General features: G+C 29.1%; 2 protein-coding genes and 2 long non-coding RNA genes across 4 annotated transcripts; all 4 read right to left on the bottom strand.

Annotated features, from left to right (window-relative positions):
- Positions 1–266: 266 nt before the first annotated feature.
- LOC114417972 (GDSL esterase/lipase APG-like) lies at positions 267–2,536 on the bottom strand. The gene is made up of 5 exons (XM_028383078.1): positions 2,214–2,536; positions 1,829–1,959; positions 1,513–1,746; positions 998–1,253; positions 267–660 (listed from the first exon to the last, which is right to left on the bottom strand). Exons 1-5 carry the CDS (start codon positions 2,455–2,457, stop codon positions 464–466), a joined length of 1,062 nt encoding a protein of 353 aa, XP_028238879.1. The 5' UTR covers positions 2,458–2,536; the 3' UTR covers positions 267–463.
- A 6,269-nt stretch (positions 2,537–8,805) lies between these two features.
- On the bottom strand, positions 8,806–9,554 carry LOC114417807. The gene is made up of 3 exons (XR_003667930.1): positions 9,484–9,554; positions 9,200–9,387; positions 8,806–8,996 (listed from the first exon to the last, which is right to left on the bottom strand). It is a non-coding gene; the product is annotated as an uncharacterized LOC114417807 (long non-coding RNA).
- Positions 9,555–9,826: 272 nt separating this feature from the next.
- Positions 9,827–10,936, bottom strand: LOC114418883. The gene is made up of 4 exons (XR_003668127.1): positions 10,865–10,936; positions 10,700–10,771; positions 10,087–10,166; positions 9,827–9,947 (listed from the first exon to the last, which is right to left on the bottom strand). It is a non-coding gene; the product is annotated as an uncharacterized LOC114418883 (long non-coding RNA).
- Positions 10,937–15,905: 4,969 nt separating this feature from the next.
- LOC114417971 (inositol oxygenase 1-like) lies at positions 15,906–20,001 on the bottom strand. The gene is made up of 11 exons (XM_028383077.1): positions 19,582–20,001; positions 19,036–19,138; positions 17,791–17,875; positions 17,433–17,637; positions 17,167–17,226; positions 16,994–17,046; positions 16,762–16,884; positions 16,580–16,649; positions 16,410–16,488; positions 16,211–16,292; positions 15,906–16,113 (listed from the first exon to the last, which is right to left on the bottom strand). Exons 1-11 carry the CDS (start codon positions 19,613–19,615, stop codon positions 16,087–16,089), a joined length of 921 nt encoding a protein of 306 aa, XP_028238878.1. The 5' UTR covers positions 19,616–20,001; the 3' UTR covers positions 15,906–16,086.
- Between the last annotated feature and the right edge of the window lie 4,865 nt (positions 20,002–24,866).

Below are 24,866 nucleotides of genomic sequence, written 5' to 3'. Positions count from 1 at the left end.
AACAAAGTGTTAGTTCTTTACCCTCTTAACAAAGTTGTCTCTGTTGTCTATTCAATCTGCTGTTTTTTGTTTTGTATATATTCGGATGAGTTAGATAAACTTCTAATCCCCCCCCCCCCTCAGGATAATTTATTTGACAGCCTCTATTATATGTTTCCTTATATTATGACAATTCTCTGATCGTTATATATCTTGCTTAAAATTCTCCATGATTGGATTTTCATTTATGTTAGTCCAAGTCTAGCTACCAAAAATGGAACAATGCATTTACAGATAATAAGCAAACATTTCTCTATTATTATAAAATGGTTTACAAATGAGTTTATCTGAAATTTCTCAAGATCTAAAATAAATAGAGTACAGTTTTTTTTTTCAAACTAAAGAAAAACAGCAAACTTTTGAATCACTTTCACGATGTGTAGTTGTACAAAATAAATTCTAACACATAAATAATCACGAGTCTTTATGTGACAAGAGATATGCCTTGTAGAATTAATGCATCAGCTAGAACTTGGTTAGCAGCCTGTGAAGGATGGACACTGTCCCAAAACACATACTGTGTGGCATTAGAACAAGTTCCTGGAGATTTTGAATTACACAACAAGGATGTTGTCTCTACAGTCCCGGTACCACAGCAACCTCTGTTTGCCTCCACAAAACCTATAAAGCATCATAAGATTGGTTAGAAAGAACATCATTTTACTGCAAGATATGAATGTTACTATATATGGCCTTATTTGGATGAACTTCTCTATAAGCACTTACAAAAAAAAGAAACTTCTTCCATAAACTAAAATTAACTTATGGACAGGTTAGAATCAATTATTTGGAGAAGCTAAATGATTTTATCTTCTATAAAAAAATTAATTTTAACTTAAGCATAGCTTATTTATTTTTTTTGTTCTTATTTTCTTCTCTTATAAGTACTCATGAAGAAACTTATCCAAACAGGACCTATGTTGAATAATTAATTAATTTAAGTCAAAGTATTGTCTACCAGATTTTGAAGGGGATTGAACAAGGTCATAGAGAGGCTTGTAAATGTCGAAAATTGCAATCTTAAGACCAGGAAGTTGCTTTTGAAGACTTGCTGCAGCTGAGTTGAGCTTCTTGTTAAATCCTTGAGCATCAGTGTTGATTCTTGAGACACAACCATTCTCATGGAAACCAAATATAGTCCTTGCAGCAGGTAGGCAACCCAATGGTGGGAGTGAAGTCACTCCAAGTCTCCTGGCTCCCAATCCATACAAGTCCTGTGTTCAAACAAAGCAGTGGAACCATTAATTTTTCAACATTTGGACTAATTTAAATGTGGATTGGGCTGGATCTATATCAAACATAGGAGGTATATCGTTCCAAAGATTCAAATCAATTGGACTCGATCAACTCCTCCATGCTTATATAGACTTTTAACTTGTCTTTATTTTGCTTTATAGTTCTCCAACAATATATATATATATATATGTTCTAAGATATAGTAGCAAAAATAACCACAATAGTTTAACAAAATACCTTAACAAAACTTGAGAATTCACCAACTAAGTAGGATGAATACTGATCAGGAGAGTATACTTTGTTGATCCAAGGATTGACATAATAATTTTGCACAAAGTCACTGCTTCCAGCACTGAGCACATACAGTGCATCCTTGATAATTGAGGCTGCTTTTTTGCTGCCAGCTACCTTGGCCAGCTTGCCTTGGTATTCCTTGAAATAACTTAACTGTTGGGACAACGGAATCGCATGCTGCCAACAAAAGGAATAAAAGAAATTGTTAAAATCAGAACTCTTGTAAAACCATACGTGAGGTTATTCATTCCAAACTTACATTCAAAGTAGCAGCATTTTCATCATAACCAGATGCAGCAGAAGCAAAGTTTGCTCCAATAAGGAGGTTTTTCCCTGATGCCTGTGGGCTAAGATATGCTGGAGCATAGGTCTTAAAACCCAAAGTGTCAGCTGCAAAAGGAAACATTCCAACAAAAATGAAACTTAAAAGCATAAGAATATATATGTGAGCAGTGCAACATATACTACTACTCTATAAATCCACCAGGGTCGGTCTAGTGGGGGGAGTTTGAGTAATTATTCTAAGGTCTTAGGTTAAAATCTCCTTACTACCGTTATACAACAAAAAATACATATATATTCATATCTAATCTAAGTAGGTACAAGTTCTATATAATTTGATGGTTTAATTAACTTTATCTTACCAGTAAAATCAGTAGCTAATTTGCCATTGCAAAACCTCCCAGTAGGTTGGTGGTTAGCAAAGTCCCTCCCATAAGGAGGGTAATCAGCCTTGAAAAGGGTGGGAAGATAGTCATTATTCCCTACATCCACGGCTGAGTCACCAAAAGTTATGATTGCAGGCACAAGGGTTGTTGTGTCTTGTGCATAGGCACAACTGAGGAAGAGAAATGCAAAGAGTACAACAAGTGCTCCAATGTTTATCATCTTAATATTTTTGCACCTTTGGGTGCATTGAGTGTAGCAGAAAGTGAGAACTTATATGGCAACCGAAAATGACTCCTATTGAAGGAGGAGGATGGGAGTTAGGCACGGCCATTAAATGTGAACGCGTAAAGTAGTTATGCATACCTTCTCCATTGATACTAATCTCGTTACTTGTCTCTTCTGGTTAACTAACTGACTTAACTCAATGCATATCCTTTACTTTGCTGAAGCTACTTTACTTCACTTGGTTTGTGTGTACGTGATTTTTCTCTTTAACTAATCAATTACTCTTAACTCTCAAGTCCGTATAATATTATGACTTTTGGTTTCTTTCATTTACTATGGTAGAGCTAAGTAGTTGAGATTTTGTGCGAGGGAGTTGTGGTGATCAATAATGAGGGTTGATTACATGTGCATGAGAGTTATTTCAGTTGTTGTACACAAAAAAGGTTGAGTACGTACTCGCGTCAACATGCCATGTATAGTATACCTGTTTTTTCTCTTTTCTTTTTCTTGGGATAAAATCGGCGAGAAGATGTTAATAGTAAGAGTCATGATATTGTACATCCATTTTGGGGTGTATTGTGGTGAAAATAAGAGAGATGATAAGAAATGAAAAAGGTATATAGAGAAAATAAGTGATAGAAAGGGCGAGTAGAGAGAAAAATAAGATGAAAATAGGATAGAAAAAAAAATGTATAAATAATATTTTTTTAATACTGTTACAATACTATCTGGGTCCCGAATTATAAAAATATACATTCATTCATATGTATTAGACACTCATACTTATCTTCATGCAAATTAATGAATGCATTCATAAACTTATTAATAATACAAGGAATGCTTTTTTGGCTGCAATACAATTTTATTACTGCCAAAATATGTAACTTTTCATAAATTTTAATTAATATTCGAGAGCATGTTTAAGAAAATGTGTTAGATAACACACTTTTAAACACATTTTTTTAACCCACACAATTTTATAATTTTCAATAAAATTCACGTTCTCCTGAAAAAATTCTTTTAAATTACGTAATAACATTAAATATAATTATCACTTAAACTATAAATTTATTATTTCTAACAATACTTCTGAAATAAATTTTAAATAATATTATCCATTAAAATTAATTAAACTGTTTTTTATATTAATAAATTAATTATTTGATTCTGATAAAAGAAAAATATCGGAAGTAGTACTTGATAATAATTGGTCATCAACATATATGCTCTCGTCGGAATACCTCGCGAGTCACGTACGTATAATCCAAGAGATAATAATAAAAAATTTATAATGAATAAATAAGCAAGTTATACTCATTTATTGATCTAGAATAAAAAGAATACTCTCAAATATCAGATATGAAAAGAAACATTACTCGATTTTTCGGGGCTAATGACAATGAGAATGACAATATTTATGCTACTCATATGCTATGCATGGGTTATTTTCCCTAAAATTTTGAAAATTCTGGAATCTAATTATGACAAAAATGTGGATGTTACAAAACAATCACGTGGATTTTAGATCCTTTAAAATATAACGGTGCATTATTTGATAAAATAATAAATTATTGGTCATATGTCACTTAAAATATAGACCATTATACTTTACCACCCCTATGCATAAAATTAAATTAGCTAAATCTAAATCTCCACTTTAGTGAGATTTTTCCTATGGAAAATAATAAAGGCGTCATTTCCTTCTGCATCTGAGGCAACCAAAAAGTCCAAACATTTTTCTTCTCGATCCATTTGAAACCTTCACTAAAACTCTTTTGTTCTTCACGCTTCTCCCTCCCTCTTTGCTCTTTGCACTTCATGTGAGTCATTTCATCTTCTTTTTTTCTATTTTATGTGTGAGTGGTTTCACTCTTTGCATTTTTCAATTGTTAAAACTCTCTCAACTACTTAAATTAAGAACAACTATATTTTTATCAATCCAATTAAACTGAACAGGTTTAAATGCACTTTTAAATTTTCACATGCCAATGGCTTTATATCTTATAAATAGGAGCGTAATGTTCAGTCGAATCAGCTACTTTTGAAACTTAAGTTTGGCTTATGAAAAAAATGAGTTGTTCAAGTTGACTCATTTATTTAAATTTTTTAAAAAATTGAGTTTGGCTTGGTAAAAAAAAGCTTGAGCGATCTTGACTTGTTTAACTAATTTATAACTTAATATTTTTACTTTTATAAAATTTTATTAATTTATTTTTAATTTTATTAATCTAATATTTAATTATCAGTTTTATACTATGATAATCTATACAAATAGAAATATGTACTCAATGTGTGGTATATGAAATTGATAAAAAAAATTTAGACTATTACATTTTCATAATCTAGCTAGTAAATAAAAAAACTAATATTTTCTTGATTACTACTAAAAATAAACCTTAAAATTAATTTTAAGACTCTCATGAAAAAATTCTATATATTTTCATAATCAATATATAAATAACAAAGGATAATAAAATTCTTATTATCGATTTAAATAAATAAATTATTCACGAGATTTTAATTCCAACCTTATAAAACTTCAACTTAATTCATTTAAATATCATTGCTATAGTTTAACATAAGTATAATTCAATTACACCCTTGTTAGGAACCAATGTGCGTGTCCAAATTAAATGTATTTGATCTAAAATTGGTGGTTTCTATCTAAAGGATAATTCTAGTTAGGTGGGACACATGAAAATAAATGAAGTTTGGTCCATTATTACATTTTTCATTTAATTGAAATTAAATAGATTATTTTACAAAATATATAATTGGTTATTCCTCTTAATCATTCAACATCTATGGATGTAAAGGATATGAAAAATGGGGAAACAAAATTTGATGGGAGGAGGGGTAAAAATTGCACGCTGAGTGAAAATGAGTTCTTTTACCTTTAATTCTTCATATTTTTCAGCTCAATCAAGTCCCTGCGCATCTTAGGTTTTTCTTTATTTCTTCTATCCTGTACACACACATTCAAAATTACATTTACTCGAAAAAAAGAGAGGCTCTATATAAATCAAATCATAAACAACTAGGCACTAGCGACTATATAACAGTAATGTCTTTTAAAAACAGAACTATAGTAACAGTAATTATACAGACTAGAAAAAAAGACGTAATTTTGATAAATTTCTCACGTTTTTACCATCACTTAAATATATTTTCTAATTTAGTAATGTATTGCTAAATCCTAATAAAAGCTATTTAATATCAAAATATATATATATATATATATATATATATATATATATATATATATATATATATATATATATATATATATATATATATATGCATTTCATCGTTAACTTGGTTTGAGAACAAAATAATAAAAATGTAAAGAACTTACATACAAGATATATAATTTTATCCTTTTTGCTGCAAAAAAGAAAGAAGTGATTTATGTATCATTATTCTAATCAACCAACTTTATGAAAGTATTCGATAAGTCCCTTTAGTTAACTTATAACTAACTAATTTATAAGTTTATTTAATTAAAATAGCGATGTTTAGTAAACAAAGTTATCTCATTAACTTATATTTTTTTAGATGCGGTTATATTTTTGTGTTCATTTGAACCTTCAATATTATAATTATTACACTAAATTATTATAAATTTGAATAGCAAGTTATAAGAGTTTAAAATTAACTAAAAACAAAAAAAAATACTTTAAAATATATTTTTGTCTGCAAAATGAAATATATTTTATACAAAATAAAATCATACAGATACATATTTTGATATAACTTTATATTTACCATTCATCTTAACAATTTTTATAAAATAATTTTTATTAAATAAATTGATTTATTAAGTAACTTTAAACTTTGTATTAAAAATTAATTTTAACTAATGTCTTATAAGATATTTGTGCCAAACAGACCATAATATATAGTTATGATTATGATAATAGATCTAACATTAAGGTAAAAATCAAAGAGTGTAAAAAAGATTATTAAATATAAATTGTAGAGCATTTTATATGTTATACGCATGTGAATGTCATAATTTAAATTTAATTTTATGATATGAGTAATTTATCTCCTGAAAATATTTATTGTTTTGAAGTTTTACAATATATTTATTCTTTTTTTTGAAGTTTTACAAGATAATGTAAGTTATAAGTTTGGTCAACGTCTTACGTCCAGGCAATACACGTTCAGCAATAAGTACAGTAAATTAAATATATGCTGGTTGCCCTAGTCTTCAGGCACGAGACATGGATGGGAAAGGACTCTTTCATTAAGATGTTTACCTAAAGCTGCATGGGTGCTGCTGTATAAATAATTACTATTGCGACACGACAGGCAGATTCACACGATCAGAATTTTAGTCTCTCTGTAGCTGCATGTTCCTGGTTTTCATCGAAGAAATTCAAGAAACTTTTCCATTTTTTTTATCCTGATACCCATTTTGTTATAGACTAATAATCTCATTAACAGTGCATTGTTGCTGATTTTAAGAGAATTTTATATATGGAGGGAATTGAACACTGATTTCTCATTTTATCTTTAAGCATTTCAATTTTCAAAATCTATTGTTTTAATTACATAATTCCCTTTGGGAATTGAGTTCAGCTTTTCTGGAGTAAAATTGTGTAGTATTTAATGGGATAAAGTTTTTTTTTTACCAACTGCGTGTATCTTTCAAGTAAAGCAATACTAGTAGTTGAGCTTAGGAAAATCACTATTAATTCATACAAATAAATGTATATACATTTTACCATATCAGATTTAACTAACGTGTTGTTATGTTTAGAGTGGTAAAATAAAATCAAAACAAAAAATCAATATACATAATGGAACAATAAGCTAGTTACCACACTTATTTGAGAGAACCAAACACTTGAGAATGTCGGGCATTGAGTACTCCAACAAGAATGGCATGATTTTGCAAGCCCATTAATTATCTGAGTAATATTTAGCTAGGCGATTAACTATACAATTATATTAATAAAAATTAAAATATAAGTTTAGAAAGTTTGTGCATATTGAAATTATTTTAATCGATCCCAACCCCCTCTCCTCCGAAAACAAACTTCTTAAGATTCCATCTTGAAAAAGTTTTCAATAGGCTTCCATCAGAATATTATTTTAAACAAAAAAAAAAAGTTCATAGACAAGGTTTCCATGCTTAAAAAGTAAACACTGTGTACTGGTGTGTGCCATTCTTCAACGGATGCAAGAAAAAGGGGACGTGGTGGGGAACCAAGAGTATGGTGTAGTTGTTGCCAGTCAGGACAGTTTTGTTTCGCTATTACTATAGTTTATCTATACAATACTTATTAAAGGCTCTTAGGTAATTATGATAAGATAAAATAAACTGGAATATAAAAGTTAGATAAGAGAATTTATATATATATATATATATATATATATATATATATATATATTAATTAGAAATACATAATAATTTTTAAAATTATTTTAAATATAGTTGAGAAATTTGATGAGCTGTTCCACATTGAGCTTCTCCATTGGACACAAAATCACACAATCTCAAACACGCAGACTTGATGAGTATTCTTCTTAATGATGCAACATACTGAGAGCAATAGACAGTTTCACACATACTATTTCAAGTATATATATTATACATATCCATCCAGCACCTAGAGTAAAGCACCTTGTGACATTTCCATGCACATTACTCCATAGATATTTTATTTAGGAAGCAAATTCAGAAATCCTTTGCGATAAACATCACTTTCCCTGTATATGTAGTAGTTGGACATGACTCTTTAGTCCTAGAAAGCTTTGAAACTACAAATTATTTGTACCTTGACATTATGTGTGACATGGAATAGCACTAATATGAGATTATCGTATGGTGGCTACCTAGCTAAGGGAGAAATTTCTGAGTCAATCTGTAATGAAGTCAATTCAATTGTAGTTCTTGTTCTTTTGTCATGTGTCTGATCCATTTATGAAGATAGGCATTCCTTTAGCTCTGGCAATATTTGGCTTATGTCTGGTCTTTTCAGCTGCAGTTGGTAAAATGCAAGACAAGGCAATCTCTACAGCTTTCCATGCAGAATTGACATTGAATGCTTCCTTTAACTTCGGATCAACAATGTTATGAATATCTCCTCTTTCAACTATGGGAATAACCCATTCAAGGATGTGAATATTTTTTTCAGGCGTCCTTGATATTGCATGTTGGCCAGTGATTAACTCGAACAGAATTATCCCAAAGCTGTAGATATCACTCTAGATCTTCTTATTTGAGTTTCCAGTTCTCTGAAATCTATTAAGAAAACAAACATGCATTTAAACTGCATAAGTGACTTGAAGCTTGTTTATTGCATGTTTTTGCTACATTCTTAGATTATATGAATTATCAACCAAAATAAAGAAGTCTTTTTGCTCTAAATAGATGACGCTTCGTATCTTTCAAACTAAATGAGTAATTATCAAGAATAAGTGCATTTGTAAATTTACCTCAATTGTTTAACAACATTATTACATCCACACGTCCGATCGATAATTGTCAAATTGGTAAGAATAAAAGCATGGAGTATCCAAATCTACAGTAAAAGAAACAAATATAACAATGAAATTGTAGAGAACACTATCTATGATGTAATTTGGCCAATGAGATGCATTATAATTTATTCAGTGGATTGGTTTAAAATCCATAAATCCAGTACTTCAACCAAAAAAATTTAGTGTAAATGCTACAAAAAGATTGAATTCTAGCCAATCTTATTTATTGTATACTGTTACTTACTCTGGATCAACATAACCTAGTGGACCAGCTGTTAGTGTAGATATATGAGAATCAATATGGCTGCCAAAAGCTCTATATAGACCAAAATCAGCAATCTTGGCATGCATGCTTTGATCTAGTAATATGTTGGAAGGCTTCAAATCTGTGTATCAAAGGAGGTTTATAGCCATTATGAAGATAATCCAGTCCTGAAAATCCATAAGAAACCATAGAGAATAAAATAAGAGTAAAATGGAACAAGAAACATAAACTGCCATAGTTCAAAATAAAAGTGGATTGTATACCTTGGGCTGCATCAACGGCTATAATAAGTCTTAATTTTGGTTCCACTTCAAGACATTTGGATTGTTCACTGCACACAAAAAAAGATTAACGCGCACACTTAATTTTGGTTCATACGGAAAAAAGAAACAGGCATAGAAACATTTTGAATAGGAAAAATTTCTTCCGCTTGGCCTTCCTACCTTACTGCTAATCCTCATTATTATGATATCGTAAAGATATCATAGACTAGGTTTTATTTTCCACCAAGGCTAAAGCTTAAAGCATGGACAAGACCAGTTGGACATATTAAATGTATTATGCAAGTTAACAAATAACTTAAGTACAAAATCTAATTACCTGATAAGTGCTGGTGGAGATTTCCATTGGCCATGTATTCATAAATCAATGCTTTACTTTCACCTTCACCACAGTATCCAATGAGAGATACTAAATTTCTATGATGAACAATCACTAGAAGTTGTGCCTGCATTTCAAATTTAAGCTCTATCAAAGTTAACTGGATAACATCTTGCAGGATTCTCCGTGTAAATATTACTTTATTAAAATCAAAATTAAATTTATGCGTTCAAGCTTCAAAGTTTAACATAATTGCAGTATCTAACCTCTGATCGGAATTCCTTATAACCTTGTGCTGATGAAAGTGATGCAACCAGTGGTGTAACAAAGTTCTTTTTGCATGAGTCTGACACGCAAAGATCAGGATTATCAGCCATGGTATTAGTTATCAATTATCATATATAGGATAGATTATCATTGCATAGTATAGTACAACAACCAAATTACATTACTAAGAAAGACATGTAGTTTACTTAAAGCTCAGAGAGAAAGACAAAAAATTAGACGTTATATGTATTGTGTATGTTGTTGTTTAATTTCCTCATTCTCTGTATTGCCACAATCATGGATTGGAAATTTACATGACTCTGTTACAAACATGTAAACAACTGGTTTCATCATTCCATGTAATTGGTTGGAGTGAGGGGTAACACCTCCACCTAAGTTCTAACAGGGTAAGGTTTTGGAATTGGATTAGCTAGTTTATTGATGATGCTGCTCAAATATAAATTTCACATTTTCTTCTTTATTCATGTTTTAATTTCTCTCGCTGTTTAACATTGGTTGTTGGTCAGAATTCATTATAAAGATGGGAACATCAAATGAAGCAAAAGATGGGAAACAAACAAACCATAAAATACATAATACTATATTAAAAACCTTAATTGCCAATCTGCCTTTTCCTTGAGAGCCTTAGGAATTGGACCCAAAAGCCTGTTCCCTGTTACATTACTGCAAAGATAGTGAATTATATGTTGCCTGAGTGATTAAGTGTAGCAAGCAAAATTATAAAGTTGAAAGTCATTAGAAAGATTCCAAACTTACAGAATTTTCAACTTTGGCAATTCTACTAGAAATTCCAGCAAAGGTCCTTCCAATTCATTGTGTGACAAATCCCTGGAACAGAGTAACATTTTATTGATAAAAGTAGTCACTGGTGTTAAAGATTACAGAAATTATATTAGGAGTTGGCGTGTAAACCTAATTAGTCAATAGTATACTCAATGCTAATATTTGAAAACAGAATGAATGAACAAGAATATTAATAAGTGCTTACAGGAATACTAGTTCTGTAAGGTGTGAGAATGACATATTTATCTCCCCTCTCAGTTTGCTTGAGCTCAGGTTCCTGCTCGTCATTTAGGATTAACATAATATTTATTTGCCATGGCAATTCATCATCAAATACTTAAGAAGGATTTTATTGTTTTTCCTCTGTCTGGTGGCATGAATGTGTGTGTCGCATGCACCGTAGATGGTGTAGAAATTAAAATTAAAAGTTTAGAAGAAGGTTAATAATCAATTTGTACTCGCAAGGATGTGATCCTTGGAATGGTGTGGTAGGAGCTGCAAATTTGACCATCCCATGCATATTGCTTTGGAACACATGGGTCTCCTTGCCAATTCAATCTAGAGATCTGGTAAGCGCTTTTGATGTCCCGAATAGCATAAAGTAATTAAACATGTTGCAAGTATATATGTAAATTAATTAACACATGCTTTGTTCTAATTATTATATGTAAGCAATAGAGAAAGATATATAATGGCTAGCTAGACAAAGAAATTAAAGCTATATAACATACCATCTGCAGTGTGTGTTGGTGAATCAAGCTGCGTTATCAATTTATAAATCTCAAAGGCGTGTGGCACTGATGATGTCAAACTTAACAGAGCCTGGACTTGTTTGCTGAGGAGTAATGGTGACTGGTTTGAGGTATTGAAGAACCAAAGGGTTTCATAGTTAAGGGTGATATTAATGACTCTTTTTTGTCCATTGGGAAGTTGCTCAATTTCAGCAAAGTGAAAGTAAACCTAGTACTCACTAAACACATTATCAAAGTCAATTTGTAATGGCTGCCAGACATTCCGCGATCCTCAGTACTTGTCACGCCAACTTATAATCACTGCTGCTTCCATCCTCAAAATTAAGAGATTCCATATCCGATCATACACGTCTTCTTTGTACCTAAACAATCTTTTAAAATGGAAACCATATATTTTCTCGCTTTAGTAATTATTATCGACATAGAATAGTTATTTATAGCCGTACATAAATCTTAATGTACAGTTGAAAGATTATTAAACACCTAGCGACAGAAATAAATTTTAGAAATGAATAACAAAATGATATGAGACTCATACTTTTAAATTCTTCTTTAATTTAAAAATGTTCATCTTAATTTATTTTCTTTTTGATATACCGAAAATGAATCTATAGTGTGTGACACGAAGAAAGATTCAAATGTCATTACCATCTATCTTAAAACAAAATTAGTCATATTTAAAAATGATTTCGGGGTGTACGAACGTACCATAATCATTTGTTTTTAGTTTGATTGAAGTTCAGGACTCAATTGACGTACTGCATCGGCATGCACAAACAAGTAATTAACGAAATTTTAAGCAGCGGTGATCATTACATACTGGTTATCGTAAGTTGGTTATCATAATATATATATATATATATTATAAAATTTATCATGTGATAGAAAAAAATTAATAAAATATTTAAAATAAAAGAATATTTATGTATGATTGTTGGTTTGTTTGTTGGTAGAATGGCTAACCTCACTTAATCAAGTTAATCAGCAAGAGCCAGTCGGGAAAGAAATTATGACACAACTACTTTACGAGACTGCACATCTATTGGTGCCTTCATGCCTTGTTTAGCTTTAAAAAATTAATTTTTATTTTTATAGAAAAGTATACTATTTTATTATAAATTTATATATCAAAATTATTTTTATCTGGTTTTAAAACAAATTTCCTTATAAATTAGAGCTCTCAAATCCGGGTTGTACGTTATTTGTGGTCAATATGTTGTACGTTATTTTGTAGTTTTCTGAGTGAGCTAGATGGACTAATCAAAGCTACATATCAATTATTTGTTGATTTAGACGTGTCGATTGTAAGGTGTGTGATTGTGGGACGACGATAATATAGCTTAGAGTCTTATGCAAACACTAACTATACAGAAATTATTACCTTTGAAAATAAAACTACAAAAATTATTCATAGAAAATCAGATATTTTCAAATTAATTTAGTCTAGCTTGACTATGAGTAAATTATATATAAATTTGTGTAGAGATATCTATCTATACAATATATGACAGAATTCTAAGCAATAAATTGATTTAAAAGAAAAAGGAAAAATTACACATGGCATTTTTAAGAGAAAATGAAAATAATTTGATTGCCATATTCATTTAAAGGATCCAATATAACTCTAGACATTATAATATAATTTGAAATATAACTAATTATTAGCTTTCAGATAAACGTAAAAAAAGGAGTATGGAGAGTCATGTGATTATTGTGTTTAGAAAAAAAAAACAATTACCATAATAATAAAAATAATTGAAAAAAATATTTGTTTGAAGATATCATTTATTTAAATGGATCTCCCATACTTGAAGGAATTAGTCCTTCAGTCTCGGACAAGTAATACCCTTGATTCACCAAAAAAATATTATAATTTGTTTTTAATTTAAAATAATTGTTAGGATTGATTGCTAACAATCAGATTTTTAATAATTGAAATTCTCAATTAGTATAATTACTAGAATCCAATATTTAAATATCCCATACGTTATAGCAAATTATTGTGTTTTCTCACTTCTCAATTCATACTTTTTTTCTTTTTTGATTTCACTCAAATTGCTTCGAACTGCGGCTTGATTTTTGCTATCACTGCAAAATACTAGAACTCTATTATAGTTTTGAGAATTTTAAGGATGCGATGAGTGTCTGATCTTGATACAAATAAAATATCACTTTCCCTTGAAATAATGTTGATGGGCACTGAGGTTGTAATTTTACAAATCTCTCTCTCTCTCTCTCTCTCTCTCTCTCTCTCTCTCTCTCTCTCTCTCTATATATATATATATATATATATATATATATATATATTATTTAAGTTATATATTAATTAACTTTGATCCAATGTTTTTTAGGTTATTATATACTAACTTTCATACAAACTTGATATCAATTGAAAAAACTCAAATCTTAAAAAATAATGCTTACACGTGACATTCTCAAATCTCAAGAGTTCTAAACAATAAAATTTAAATAAAAATAATTACACATGACATTTTAAAGAAGAAATGAAAATAATTTGATTAATGTCATCTGGAAACCTAGTCAAACTAAGCACCGGGCATAATCAAGCATCCAACACCCAGCCAAATTAAGCATGGACAAAACCAAACACTACTCACCTAACCAAACTAAGCACCAGACCAAAACCAAACATCCAACACTTAAGCAAACTAAGCACCAGGACACATCTCAATATATTATATCTTTTGAGAGGAATAATCAATACATGAAGTAATTCTGATATATCTTCTATCTCTGTTCTTTCTGATAATAGGTTGAGCACTTCTTATGCTCAATGCAAGCTCCTGTTTAATAAAATTTTAATTTATAAAATAAAGATTTAGCTTAGTTTATTTCTAATAATTGTCATCAAATTGTAATAAATTTATATAATAATTAGTAATTCATTCATAAATCTCTTAAACGATATTTCATATTTTTTTAATGTATATTAGTTTCATAATTTGGTGCACTTGTAAGCTTGCATCAATTAGTTAGTTATTGGTATGATAATTAAATTCCTTTTGTTTTATAAAGCTAGTATGAGTTGCTATAAAAAATAAAATAAAGCTAGTATATATGAGTTACTTCTGCAAATGCTTTATCAATTATCACCGTGCCAAAGTATTTAATTTACACTATATATAATATAGGGACATTTCGTGTTATATATATATATATATATATATATATATATATATATATATAAATCAACAATTGAGTGATACTGAATTTGATTTCCTTAAATAATTTTTTAGATTTGAGTCTTATGAATGAAAAAAAATATATAATTAAGATTGAGAGGAGAATCCCACTAAATAATTAATGAAATTTTCTAAAAAAGATAGACGATACTTCTTACTGATAACATAATTACCCAAAAAATATACTTAAAAAAACTAAAAAATCCTGAAAATTATTTATAGTTAAGAAACTAAAAAATCCTGAAAATTATTTATTCCCAAAAGAGATAGACAAGTTTTATTTCATTAGTTGTAACCAACAAATGAACCAAAAGAGTCAACATCTAAGTTATTTAGCAGTCTAATGTTGATTTCATGGTTAAGAAGCATTTTAACATTTGTTACCTCTTGCCCATATCAGATTATTTAGCAACAATATAATATCCTCTAATAGCTAATGTTAAAATATCACTTCTTATGTTATTTTCATAAATTTTCGTTGTTGTAAAATAATTTAAAGTCAAGTATGCATATGATGGTTCTTTCATTAAAGTCACGTATGTATATGATGCAACTTCTATTTTTTAAAATTATTTCAATTCATTTCTTCTATTCTATTTTTAGTTACTTTATGTATATCTTCTAGAATTTTTAAATTTTTAACCTTTTAAATTTTAACTTTTTAGAACTTTGGTAGTTTTTTTTCTAAGTGTTTCAAAAATAGAAATTATATATTCATACAATATCCATTAAGTTTTTTTTTTTTTTTTACTTATTTGCATTATTCAATTTAAATTGTAATTGTAATATTATTAGGGACAATGCCCTTGTCATCTAGAGGGGGAAAATTCTTTAGAAAAAATATCATCTATAACTTTATGAGTTTAAATCTTTTTCTCATTTGTTTATATTATTAGATTTATTTTTTAAACAAATTGCCTCATTGGTCCCGGATCCTAGATCCGTCATTGAAATTTTGAATTTGTCACTTTAACAAACCCTCAGTTAAAGAATTAATTAAGAGGCTAAATAGTTTCACATTATGTGAGAAGTCCTTAATTAAGGGAAAGAAAAAACAAAAAAAAGGAAAAATATTTCTGATAGGACTTTATAGCTGCATATATTATTTCATACAACTTACAAGAATATCTTATACCACAATGCAACAACAGCTTTATAGCTTATTAATTCTCTCTACTCCATACAAAACTAGTTGGCTATCATGGTAAATTATTGGCACTTCATGGCTCCAATTAACTCTTCACCACTTCAGCTTTGCAGGGAAGTACTGCAGCAAAGAAAGACACTTTAGTACAAACTACAAACTAGAAGAAAAAAAATTTAAATTGAAAGAAAAGGAGACTAAGTTTCCAAACGGTACTAACCTTTTCAATGAGGGAGAGATAGTATGGTTTGACCCTTTCAACGTCAATTCGAACTTTGCTCTTGCTGTAAAGGTCATATTTGCTGCAGGTATATATGCCGAAGAAAGTTAGAGAAAAAATTGATATATCTTTGCACAATACACACTTAGTAGCCAGTCACCATTCACCAATATATTTAATTAATAAGATGTAGTGTTACTTGAAAATGTGGAGCCATTTCAGATTCTCAACATCCTCATCGTTCAGCAGGTGCTTATAGGCTCCTTCCCTATGTAATGCTGCAAAACAAAATGAGTGGATCAACTAAGATTGCAAATGGTCCAATTTGATACGTTATGAACTAAGCTTTTGCTTCTAAGTTTGATTTACCATAGAATGAATGGTATCTTATAATGAACAAAGCCGCAGAGGGCAGTGTAGTACTATTCTCCTTTGCCACCTAAGACAGCACCCAAACTTTAGACATTTCTTTCAGAATTTATGAAATAATACCCTTAAATATTCTAAATAATAAATAATACATATATTACTAGGATTTTCCAAGGGCTTACTAGATACATGTAGTCATCGTGTCCCCATGACATCATCACATTGTTAAGTCCACATCTCTCTGAGTAAATCCCATATTTAGTGTTGTATGCTGGATTGTTGTAGTCTGGATTTTCCTTAAAATACTGTAGTGGGAATGCAACACATGTCAGGTGTTTAATTTTAATATATATATATATATATATATATATATATTGTTTTCCATCCAAAAAGAAAATGAATTGATAGATTTACCTTATGGTGAACAATGGATTCATCAAATCTGCAACCAACTGGGAATGTGTCCCCTGTATGAGCATAGTAAATATCAAATATTAGTTGATGATTTAACTAGAAATTGCAAAGAAGGCATGCAAGATATGACCTTTTAACCATAGGTGTCAATCCTATATAAATATCTCACATACCTACTACAGCCCATTGAGGAAGTCCTCCAAAACTAGGCAAATTCAGCACCTTGCCGAGATCTGCATTCAACCAAACTGGTAAATGCTTGTGGTATAAGAAGTGGAGTTTTTCTAGTAATTTCCTATCTTTCATTTCCAATAGTCCATATGAAACCAAAAATAAAAAAACTATATCATAGCCAAAGGATCTTTTAAGTAGATATCTTTAAGTATAAAGTAGCAATGCATGTAAGGGGATAATTAGAGATTTAGAATGTAGAAAGTACCATGGATAAGGCCAGTTAAGTGCAACCAATCTTCATCTGGGTAGTCCCTCCTTATAGCTTCAGCTGTCTGGAGCAAGTGCTCAATTTGAGGTTCATCCAAGTCAGGGTCACTCTCATCCACCACTTCATTAAGGAGTTCACAACATTCCCATATGCTCATCTCTACCCTGTTCAATTTTGCATACTCCTCTCTCATTTTCTTCACCTGTATAGATATGTATGCTCAAATTAATTAATACAATGTTTCACCCCTTTACAATTTTAAAAATATACTAGCCAAAATTGTGGCAAACATGAGTTAAGATTTGAGATTTGAGGGGAGGGCATAGTAAACGCAATTTTTGTGGTTGATGCTTACGAAATCAACTGATTGGTAAGTGTGATTTTTTCTGTAGAAGTTCTCCACTCCTTCACGCCTCTCACTTCCAGCATCATTATAAGCCCTGTTTTACGATAGATTTTCACCCATAAGATAATTCTTGCAGCATTTTAACGTATGAACATATCTAACCAGTTTTCATTTTCAGAATTTTTAGTAATCCCGAGTTAAAATAGGCAAGTGAAATGACTAGTAGTATCTTGTTCATGTTTTTTTTACCAAAAATTCTTAATAGCTCTAATCGTTTAGTTTACTTGCATTAATAATAATAGGAAAAGGTTGTTAACAACATAAATGTGATTATTTCATCCGTACAAATAGTTTACGAGTATCACACCAATATATAGAAAATGAGCTTAAAACTGATTTTACCAGTATGAATTTGAGATTTTCCCTAACATGTCTTCTTAAAAGTATTATTCTGTGGTTTATTTTACCTCAATTTTGAAGAAAATTACATTTAAAAAAATGTAAATGTTCTAAAATTGGAAATTTTCAAAAAATGATGTAAGGTATCTGAAAATGATCATAAAACGAGTCAGGGTATGTTGCTATTAGTTTTGGGGTGGCATAAATACTATAATTTTTTTTTTTCAAAAGGAAGTAGGATTGTTGAAGGGCTAGGATTTGATGGGCCTGGCCCAAAGTTTAACGATAACTCAACCCCATAAGAAAAATGGGCAGCAATCCTTTTATTCGACCAAAAACATAAATAATAAAAACTCATTTTGTCGGTGATAAACTTATAAGCATGAATTCCGTTGACCAAAAGTAAAACAGATAGGATGAATTCCTATTACCAATTGTGAGATGAAAAGCTTTTTCCATCCCAAAAGTAAAAAATAACACAAAAAAGCTTAAAGAAAATGAAAGGGAAAGCAAGTGCAAGAAATTCAAGTCAAGGATTTGAAGGAGTACTTTTTTTTTTTTTGGACGGTTTGAAGGAGTACTTAATATTTATATTTTGTTTTTCTACTTTAATACGAAATATTTTTCTTCGGTTTAGCTAAAAGCGTAAAACACATCGCGCATTATACCAAGAGAAGATACTCCATTCGTCATCATTTATCATGATAATAAGTCAGTAACACCCAAATTAACGTTGACAAAATTATTGAAAAAGTTAAAATTGGCGAGTCGCTTTGTTCTATATATATTTGGATTTGGATAAGAAAAATTGAACGAGAATATTAATGGGTGTGAATAGGTTATGGAGATTGAAACCTAAACATGTGCCCAAATGAGTTGGTCTGTGGTATCAGAAATCCACCATCCAACACCAGTTCCCTCTCATTTATTGGTTCAGTCTTTGCCTCTACTTCAGCCCCTGCAATTTTAAAAACCTAGTAACTGAAAAGCCACACAATTGGGAGAACCTTTTTGCACTTCCAAATCAAAAAAAGTGTGCTTCAGGCCGAAAAAAGACAGATTTTGCACCAATTACTATCACAACACAATGGTACAAAATTCATGGAAAAATAAACAGATAAAGCCATTTTATCTTAAACTATAAGTTATAGGAATGAAATCTCTTATTTTCTTCCGGTCATTAGACGGATAATTACAAATATTGCACTTTTCTTTTTTTGAAAAAAAGTTTAGATTAAAGAAAGACATGTCCCTTGTAAATTCAGGAAAACCCGCCAACCTCTATTGCCAATATTAGAATCTTCTCTATAATTCTCAAAGAATAATAATAATAATAATAATATTAATTATATATTTTGCTAAAAAAAGTTAAAGATTACAAACAAAAACACAAAATATTACCAAAGTGATCAGATTGCTCAATGAGGATAGTCATGTCGATTCCAAGGGTTGGGAGAAAGTGAAAGAGAATAATATAACAAAGAAAAGAGTTGGAAGCACAAAAGGAGGAGAAAATTGAGGTGGGGGTGGCATGGTTGTGGAAAGGTTGCTTTGCTATTTATAAGTGGCCGGAGTGTCCTTGCCTGAGAATTGGGAGATACTAAGTCCTTCCCTGAAAATCTTGCTTTTCCATTTCATTTTCTAGTTTTCCATCTTTAGTACAAACATGTTAATTTATCCACCTTTAACCTAAATAACTACTATTATCCACTAAGTTAAAAGCAACCCTCCGTTTTAAAACATTGGATAAAGAGAGAGAAAGTTGCACCCAAGCTGGCAATCTAAAAGAGGACAACACACTCTCATCATCCCTTGGAAAGAGCGTGATTAATTAATTGGTTGCTGACTTTTGATTTCTTATGAGTATAGTAGGTCTACATCAGTATAGATTCAAATTGAATCTTACCAATGATATAATATTAATTATTTCAAAATTATAAATAGGTTTATTTTAACATTTTTGTCTTTCTAATTGGGTTTGTGTAATTTTAAATTTTTTAAATTAAACAATTTTTTATTTTAAAAATTTAGTAAATTTGGTTTTCTTTATTAACTTGTTCACTTGAAAATTTCATATTATTATTTTTCAAGCATGAAATAATTTAAAAAATTAGCCGTACAAGGTTAAATAGAAATTTGATAAAATTTAAAAAATTATAAGATGTAAAACTCTCTGACCTAATCTAGATTAATACTACAGTTAACACCAAAAACACGTTTTGATGATAAAATTAATCCAGTTTGTTTATGAAAACAAAAAAGAGAGGATTTCATATATGTGTGTGGGGTCCACTTTGGCTGATTTTTTGTCATAACTGAGTCAGCTTGAGTTGGATCACATAATATCTCCCGGTAAGTGGGGCCCAGTGACGTGGCATCCAGTCAAATTTGTACTACACGTGTTATTTTTTTAAGGTGCTTCATAAATCACAAGTTGATACATCGTTGCCATTTTTTCACCACCGTTCGTTTTTGTCAGTCCTCACTAATTGGACACGTGTCCTTCTTCCAATCTAACACGTTGATTACAATGCATTGAAGCCTTACACGTCCAAGGATAGTTTTACGTGCGTGTTTTGTACATTGATATATACAAATTAAATATAAATATATAATCTATACGGATAATAAAAGAAATATTCTATTTGATGTTGGTATTTTATTGGATAATTTTATTTTTAAGTTTTTTTTCTATCTATCGTAACTTTTTATTACTTTTAAATTGTTAATTTTTTTATTCTATCACTCTTTATCAAATATATTTAACTTTTATTTTTTAATTTTTTTATATTCATTATTTAAAATCTAGAAAGACACGGAATGTTTCTATTTCATAGTGATAATAATATTAATTCAATAAGATAGGATAAACAATAATAAAGATGAATGCTAGCTTGCAGGAATGTACAAAAGAAGTGTAAATATAAAATGGATGGGATGATTAAGAGAAAAAAATTTACGAGTCATCTTTTCCGTTAAAAAACTAATAATATTAACGGTTAATATTTATAAAAAAAATATTGTACAGAAGTAACATTAGAACGTATATACATAATACATATGCTGCATAAGTTTGGAGGAAGAAATGGAATATATCAAAGTTACTTTGTTTGCAATTTGATTTGATTTGATAAGGCACAAAATAGTTGAATATATTAATGTTACTGTCATGTGATCGATCAGACAATCTCAACGCAATGAGCCAATGACAAAATGAATAGGGTTCTTTCTGGCTTTTTTATCGAAGTTATTAAATGTTGGAATAAACCATACATTGTGCAGGAAGATGTCATTATTTAGTTTTATACTTCCTATCCTTTCAACCTTTACCTTGATGGAATTAAGTAATATAATATAAGAATCATGTAAATATTTAAAAGAATTAAATTGTTCTTTCGAACAACATATATGCGAGATTGTTCCTGAATCGATAATCCAATAATGATAAGATTCATTGAAATCAAAATTACTATTCTTGCATATACCTGAAACATTTGTGGCAAGAGTATCAATATTGTTCTCAGCTTTTAATTGATTTGTCAAGAAGCTAATCAACTGTTGACATTGAACAGTGGTTAGATTATTTGTGGCACCTTGACTTAAGGACTCATCATAATCAGTTACCTGATTTAGAGTATGTTGAGGCTTATTCTTGAAATAATTTAGAGGATAGCCAACAAGTTTGTAACACTTGTCTTTTGGATGACCCAACAAGTTGCTTTCATCTGATACTGAAGTTATTAATCTAGTAATAACTTGAAAAGAAATTACATGAAGAAAGAAAAAAAAAAAGATATTAAAAAAGAAATCTCAGTTTACAACAATGATATAACATGTAATTACGAGCTACATATATATATATATATAAAAGGAGAAACAGAAAACAATAAAAAAAATAGAAGAAAAACAAAATAACAAAATTACAACAAAATAACAGAAGTTTGTTAGAAGCCTTCATCCAATCCTTTTTCAACTTGTGGACTTATTAACTGTACAAGTGAAATAAGAAGAATGGGGAGCAAGGACGGATGTTTTTTTTTTTTAAAAAAAAAATCATGGCATCCAAATTATTAATAAGTAATATATCTTCTTTTCAATTCTTCTATGAATTTTTCTTATTCTATAAAAAATATTAAATAAAAAATAAATGTATTTGATGCCAAAGATATAAAGCATAATTGTAGTAGTTACCTTACAAGAGAAATAAGAAAATTAGTAATGATGATATTAATGGAGAATTTAAAATTATTCTTATCCAAAATTAATAGCTTTACTGTACTGTTTAAATTTAAATACTATACTACTTTTTATTGTTAAATCCTACTATTGTTAAAAGGAATGAAATGTGAGCTATTTACCTCCATTTCTTCTTTTTATAGGATTTTGTTACCGACAGTTTTGTTGATATGGACCAATGCTTTCATTGACACGTGATTTCAACGATTTTTCTGCTGATTTCAACGTCTTGGTCTGTGATAAGCATGTTAGGGAAGAAGAGAGAGTGATTTCAATAGAATAAAGAAAATGTAGTTAAAGAGCGGGAATATATATATATATATATATATATATATATATATATATATATATATATATATATATATATATATATATATATATATATATATTAATTAGTGATTGAAAAGGGATACTTTATTTTATTAGTGATTGAAAAAGGATACTTTATTAGTATTTTTTTCATTATTTGATTAGAGAGAAAATAAAAAAATTAAAAGAATAATTGTTTTTTAGAAATAATTTTTTTTCTTTCATTTTTCCTCCGATTTAAATTTTAAAGTTTTCTTTCCTCACTCATTTTCCCCCCTTTGCCAAAAACATAGGATACATAACAAATTAAAAGAAGAGAAAAGAAGTTCATAGGGATTTTAATAGAGTGATTTCAAATTTCTCTAATTTTAGAAGTGAAATTTTTATTTTATAAAAATATCTCTGTCCAGACTCTTCTTTTCATCCAACCAAGCATGTCACTGAAACACTGTAAACATAATATTACCCACAGCTTCACAGAGAGACGGGCAGACTCTACTACATAATATTTTGAATTTTCAAATGATAACAACGCATCACACATTCTTTCTGACATATATTTTTTTTTTATAAATGAAATTTCTATAAATCTCGATCACTAAATATATAAGTTACATTTTTTATACAATGGCCTGTTTCCTAGGTATGTAGTAGAATTATATGAATTTCAACTTGTAATAAAAAAAAGACGTGAAAAGTGTGTTATATACAAACTAACACACCTGTTAAGCTTTTGACAAATTTCACATTGTAGAGAATATTGTATCATATTATAGATTAGAATATATAATTTAACCAGTGAAGCTCTCATTCTTTTTTCTCTTTCAATTAGATTTTTTAATATCATTTTTCTTTTTAGATGTATATTTCACGCATTGTACATCCACAAAATTTTTCTCAACTATATATCTCAAACTACATTTATATTTTTATCTTTATATTTAAATATATTTACTGTTTATCATTTTTTAATCTGTCATCCTTTATCTTTATCATTAATTAAATTAAATTTTATATTTTTTAAATAAGTTGTTGATAGATAAAAATAAAATTATATTATAATTTAAGTTGTTTATTATAAATAAAAATATAATTAATATATTGAAAGATATTTAGTTATTATGAATTTTAATTATATATAAAAGTAAGCATTTATCTAACATTAAGCACAAGTTAAAATACTATTTAAATTTAAATATAAACTATGCAATTATCGCAAACAAAAATTGACCAAGTGAATTTTAATCCGTTGGGTTATAATTCAATATTTATATATACAAGAGTGCATATCCTCTCTGTGCAGCCTAGCACATGGTACCTCCTTTCCATATTTTTTAATTTTTAATTTTTTTAAAAGCTATTAATGTTTTAAAATTTTAAAGTCTAATTAATGTATTTTTCTCAAATATATTCTTATTTAATATTCACTACTAGTGATATAAATATGAAGATATTAAATAAGGATATTTTAATTTTAATATAATAATTTTTAATTTCACTAAATATTTCTTAAGTAGATATGAGAAGGAAGTAACGTGTGAATTCCTTCCCGCCGGTACTTATCATATGTCTGCTTATAATAATGGACTGATCAATCAAGATAAGTATCTATTGGATGATCATTTGTCACCAACGAATTTCTTAAGTAACTGACTAAGGCATCTCAACTAAGATAATCTTTAGCAACGTACTAATCTTTTTTTTTTCTTTCTCCTTCCCATTGAAGATATTTTAGTATACAATATGATTGTACCGATAATAAAACATATGATCTCAAACATATTACCTACCCACAAAAAAAGATTTAAGGCCTCCAATTACTTTGCTTTCAAGAATGATATTTCAAAACTAACACAATAAAAAAAATAAAAGTAAAAAGAAAGAATAAGCAAAGAATTTCATCGATCTCGTGTCATAAATAGTCCCTAAATTGATATATTTTATACTAATATATAGATACTAATTTGAAATACTTTTTAAAATATTTAACATGTGTTGAAATTTCATCTCATATTTATATTCCAATAACATAATTTTTAATATTTGAGAAATTACTCGTATAATTTCGTGACTTTAAAACTACCGAGGTGAGAGAATAATATTAAAGAAAACTATCGTGGGTTTCTTATCAAATGTTCACT

Source organism: Glycine soja, chromosome 7 (assembly GCF_004193775.1).
Source record: "Glycine soja cultivar W05 chromosome 7, ASM419377v2, whole genome shotgun sequence".
NCBI lineage: Eukaryota > Viridiplantae > Streptophyta > Magnoliopsida > Fabales > Fabaceae > Glycine > Glycine soja.
The sequence above is the reverse complement of the archived record's forward strand: the minus strand, read 5'-3'. Positions and strand labels throughout refer to the sequence as shown.

Bases quoted from the DNA above. Each gene is read 5' to 3' on its own strand.
- LOC114417972 (XM_028383078.1), bottom strand. From the start codon at position 2,457: ATGATAAACATTGGAGCACTTGTTGTACTCTTTGCATTTCTCTTCCTC. The intron at 1,254-1,512 runs GTATTTTGTTAA...GTTTGAACACAG, and splicing joins AATTCTCAAGTTTTGTTAAG to GACTTGTATGGATTGGGAGC. The intron at 661-997 runs GTAGACAATACT...GATGCTTTATAG, and splicing joins TCAATCCCCTTCAAAATCTG to GTTTTGTGGAGGCAAACAGA.
- LOC114417971 (XM_028383077.1), bottom strand. From the start codon at position 19,615: ATGACTATCCTCATTGAGCAATCTGATCACTTTG. The intron at 16,489-16,579 runs GTAAATCAAACT...TTTGTTTTGCAG, and splicing joins AAGATACCATTCATTCTATG to CATTACATAGGGAAGGAGCC. The intron at 16,293-16,409 runs GTAACACTACAT...ATATACCTGCAG, and splicing joins AAATGGCTCCACATTTTCAA to CAAATATGACCTTTACAGCA.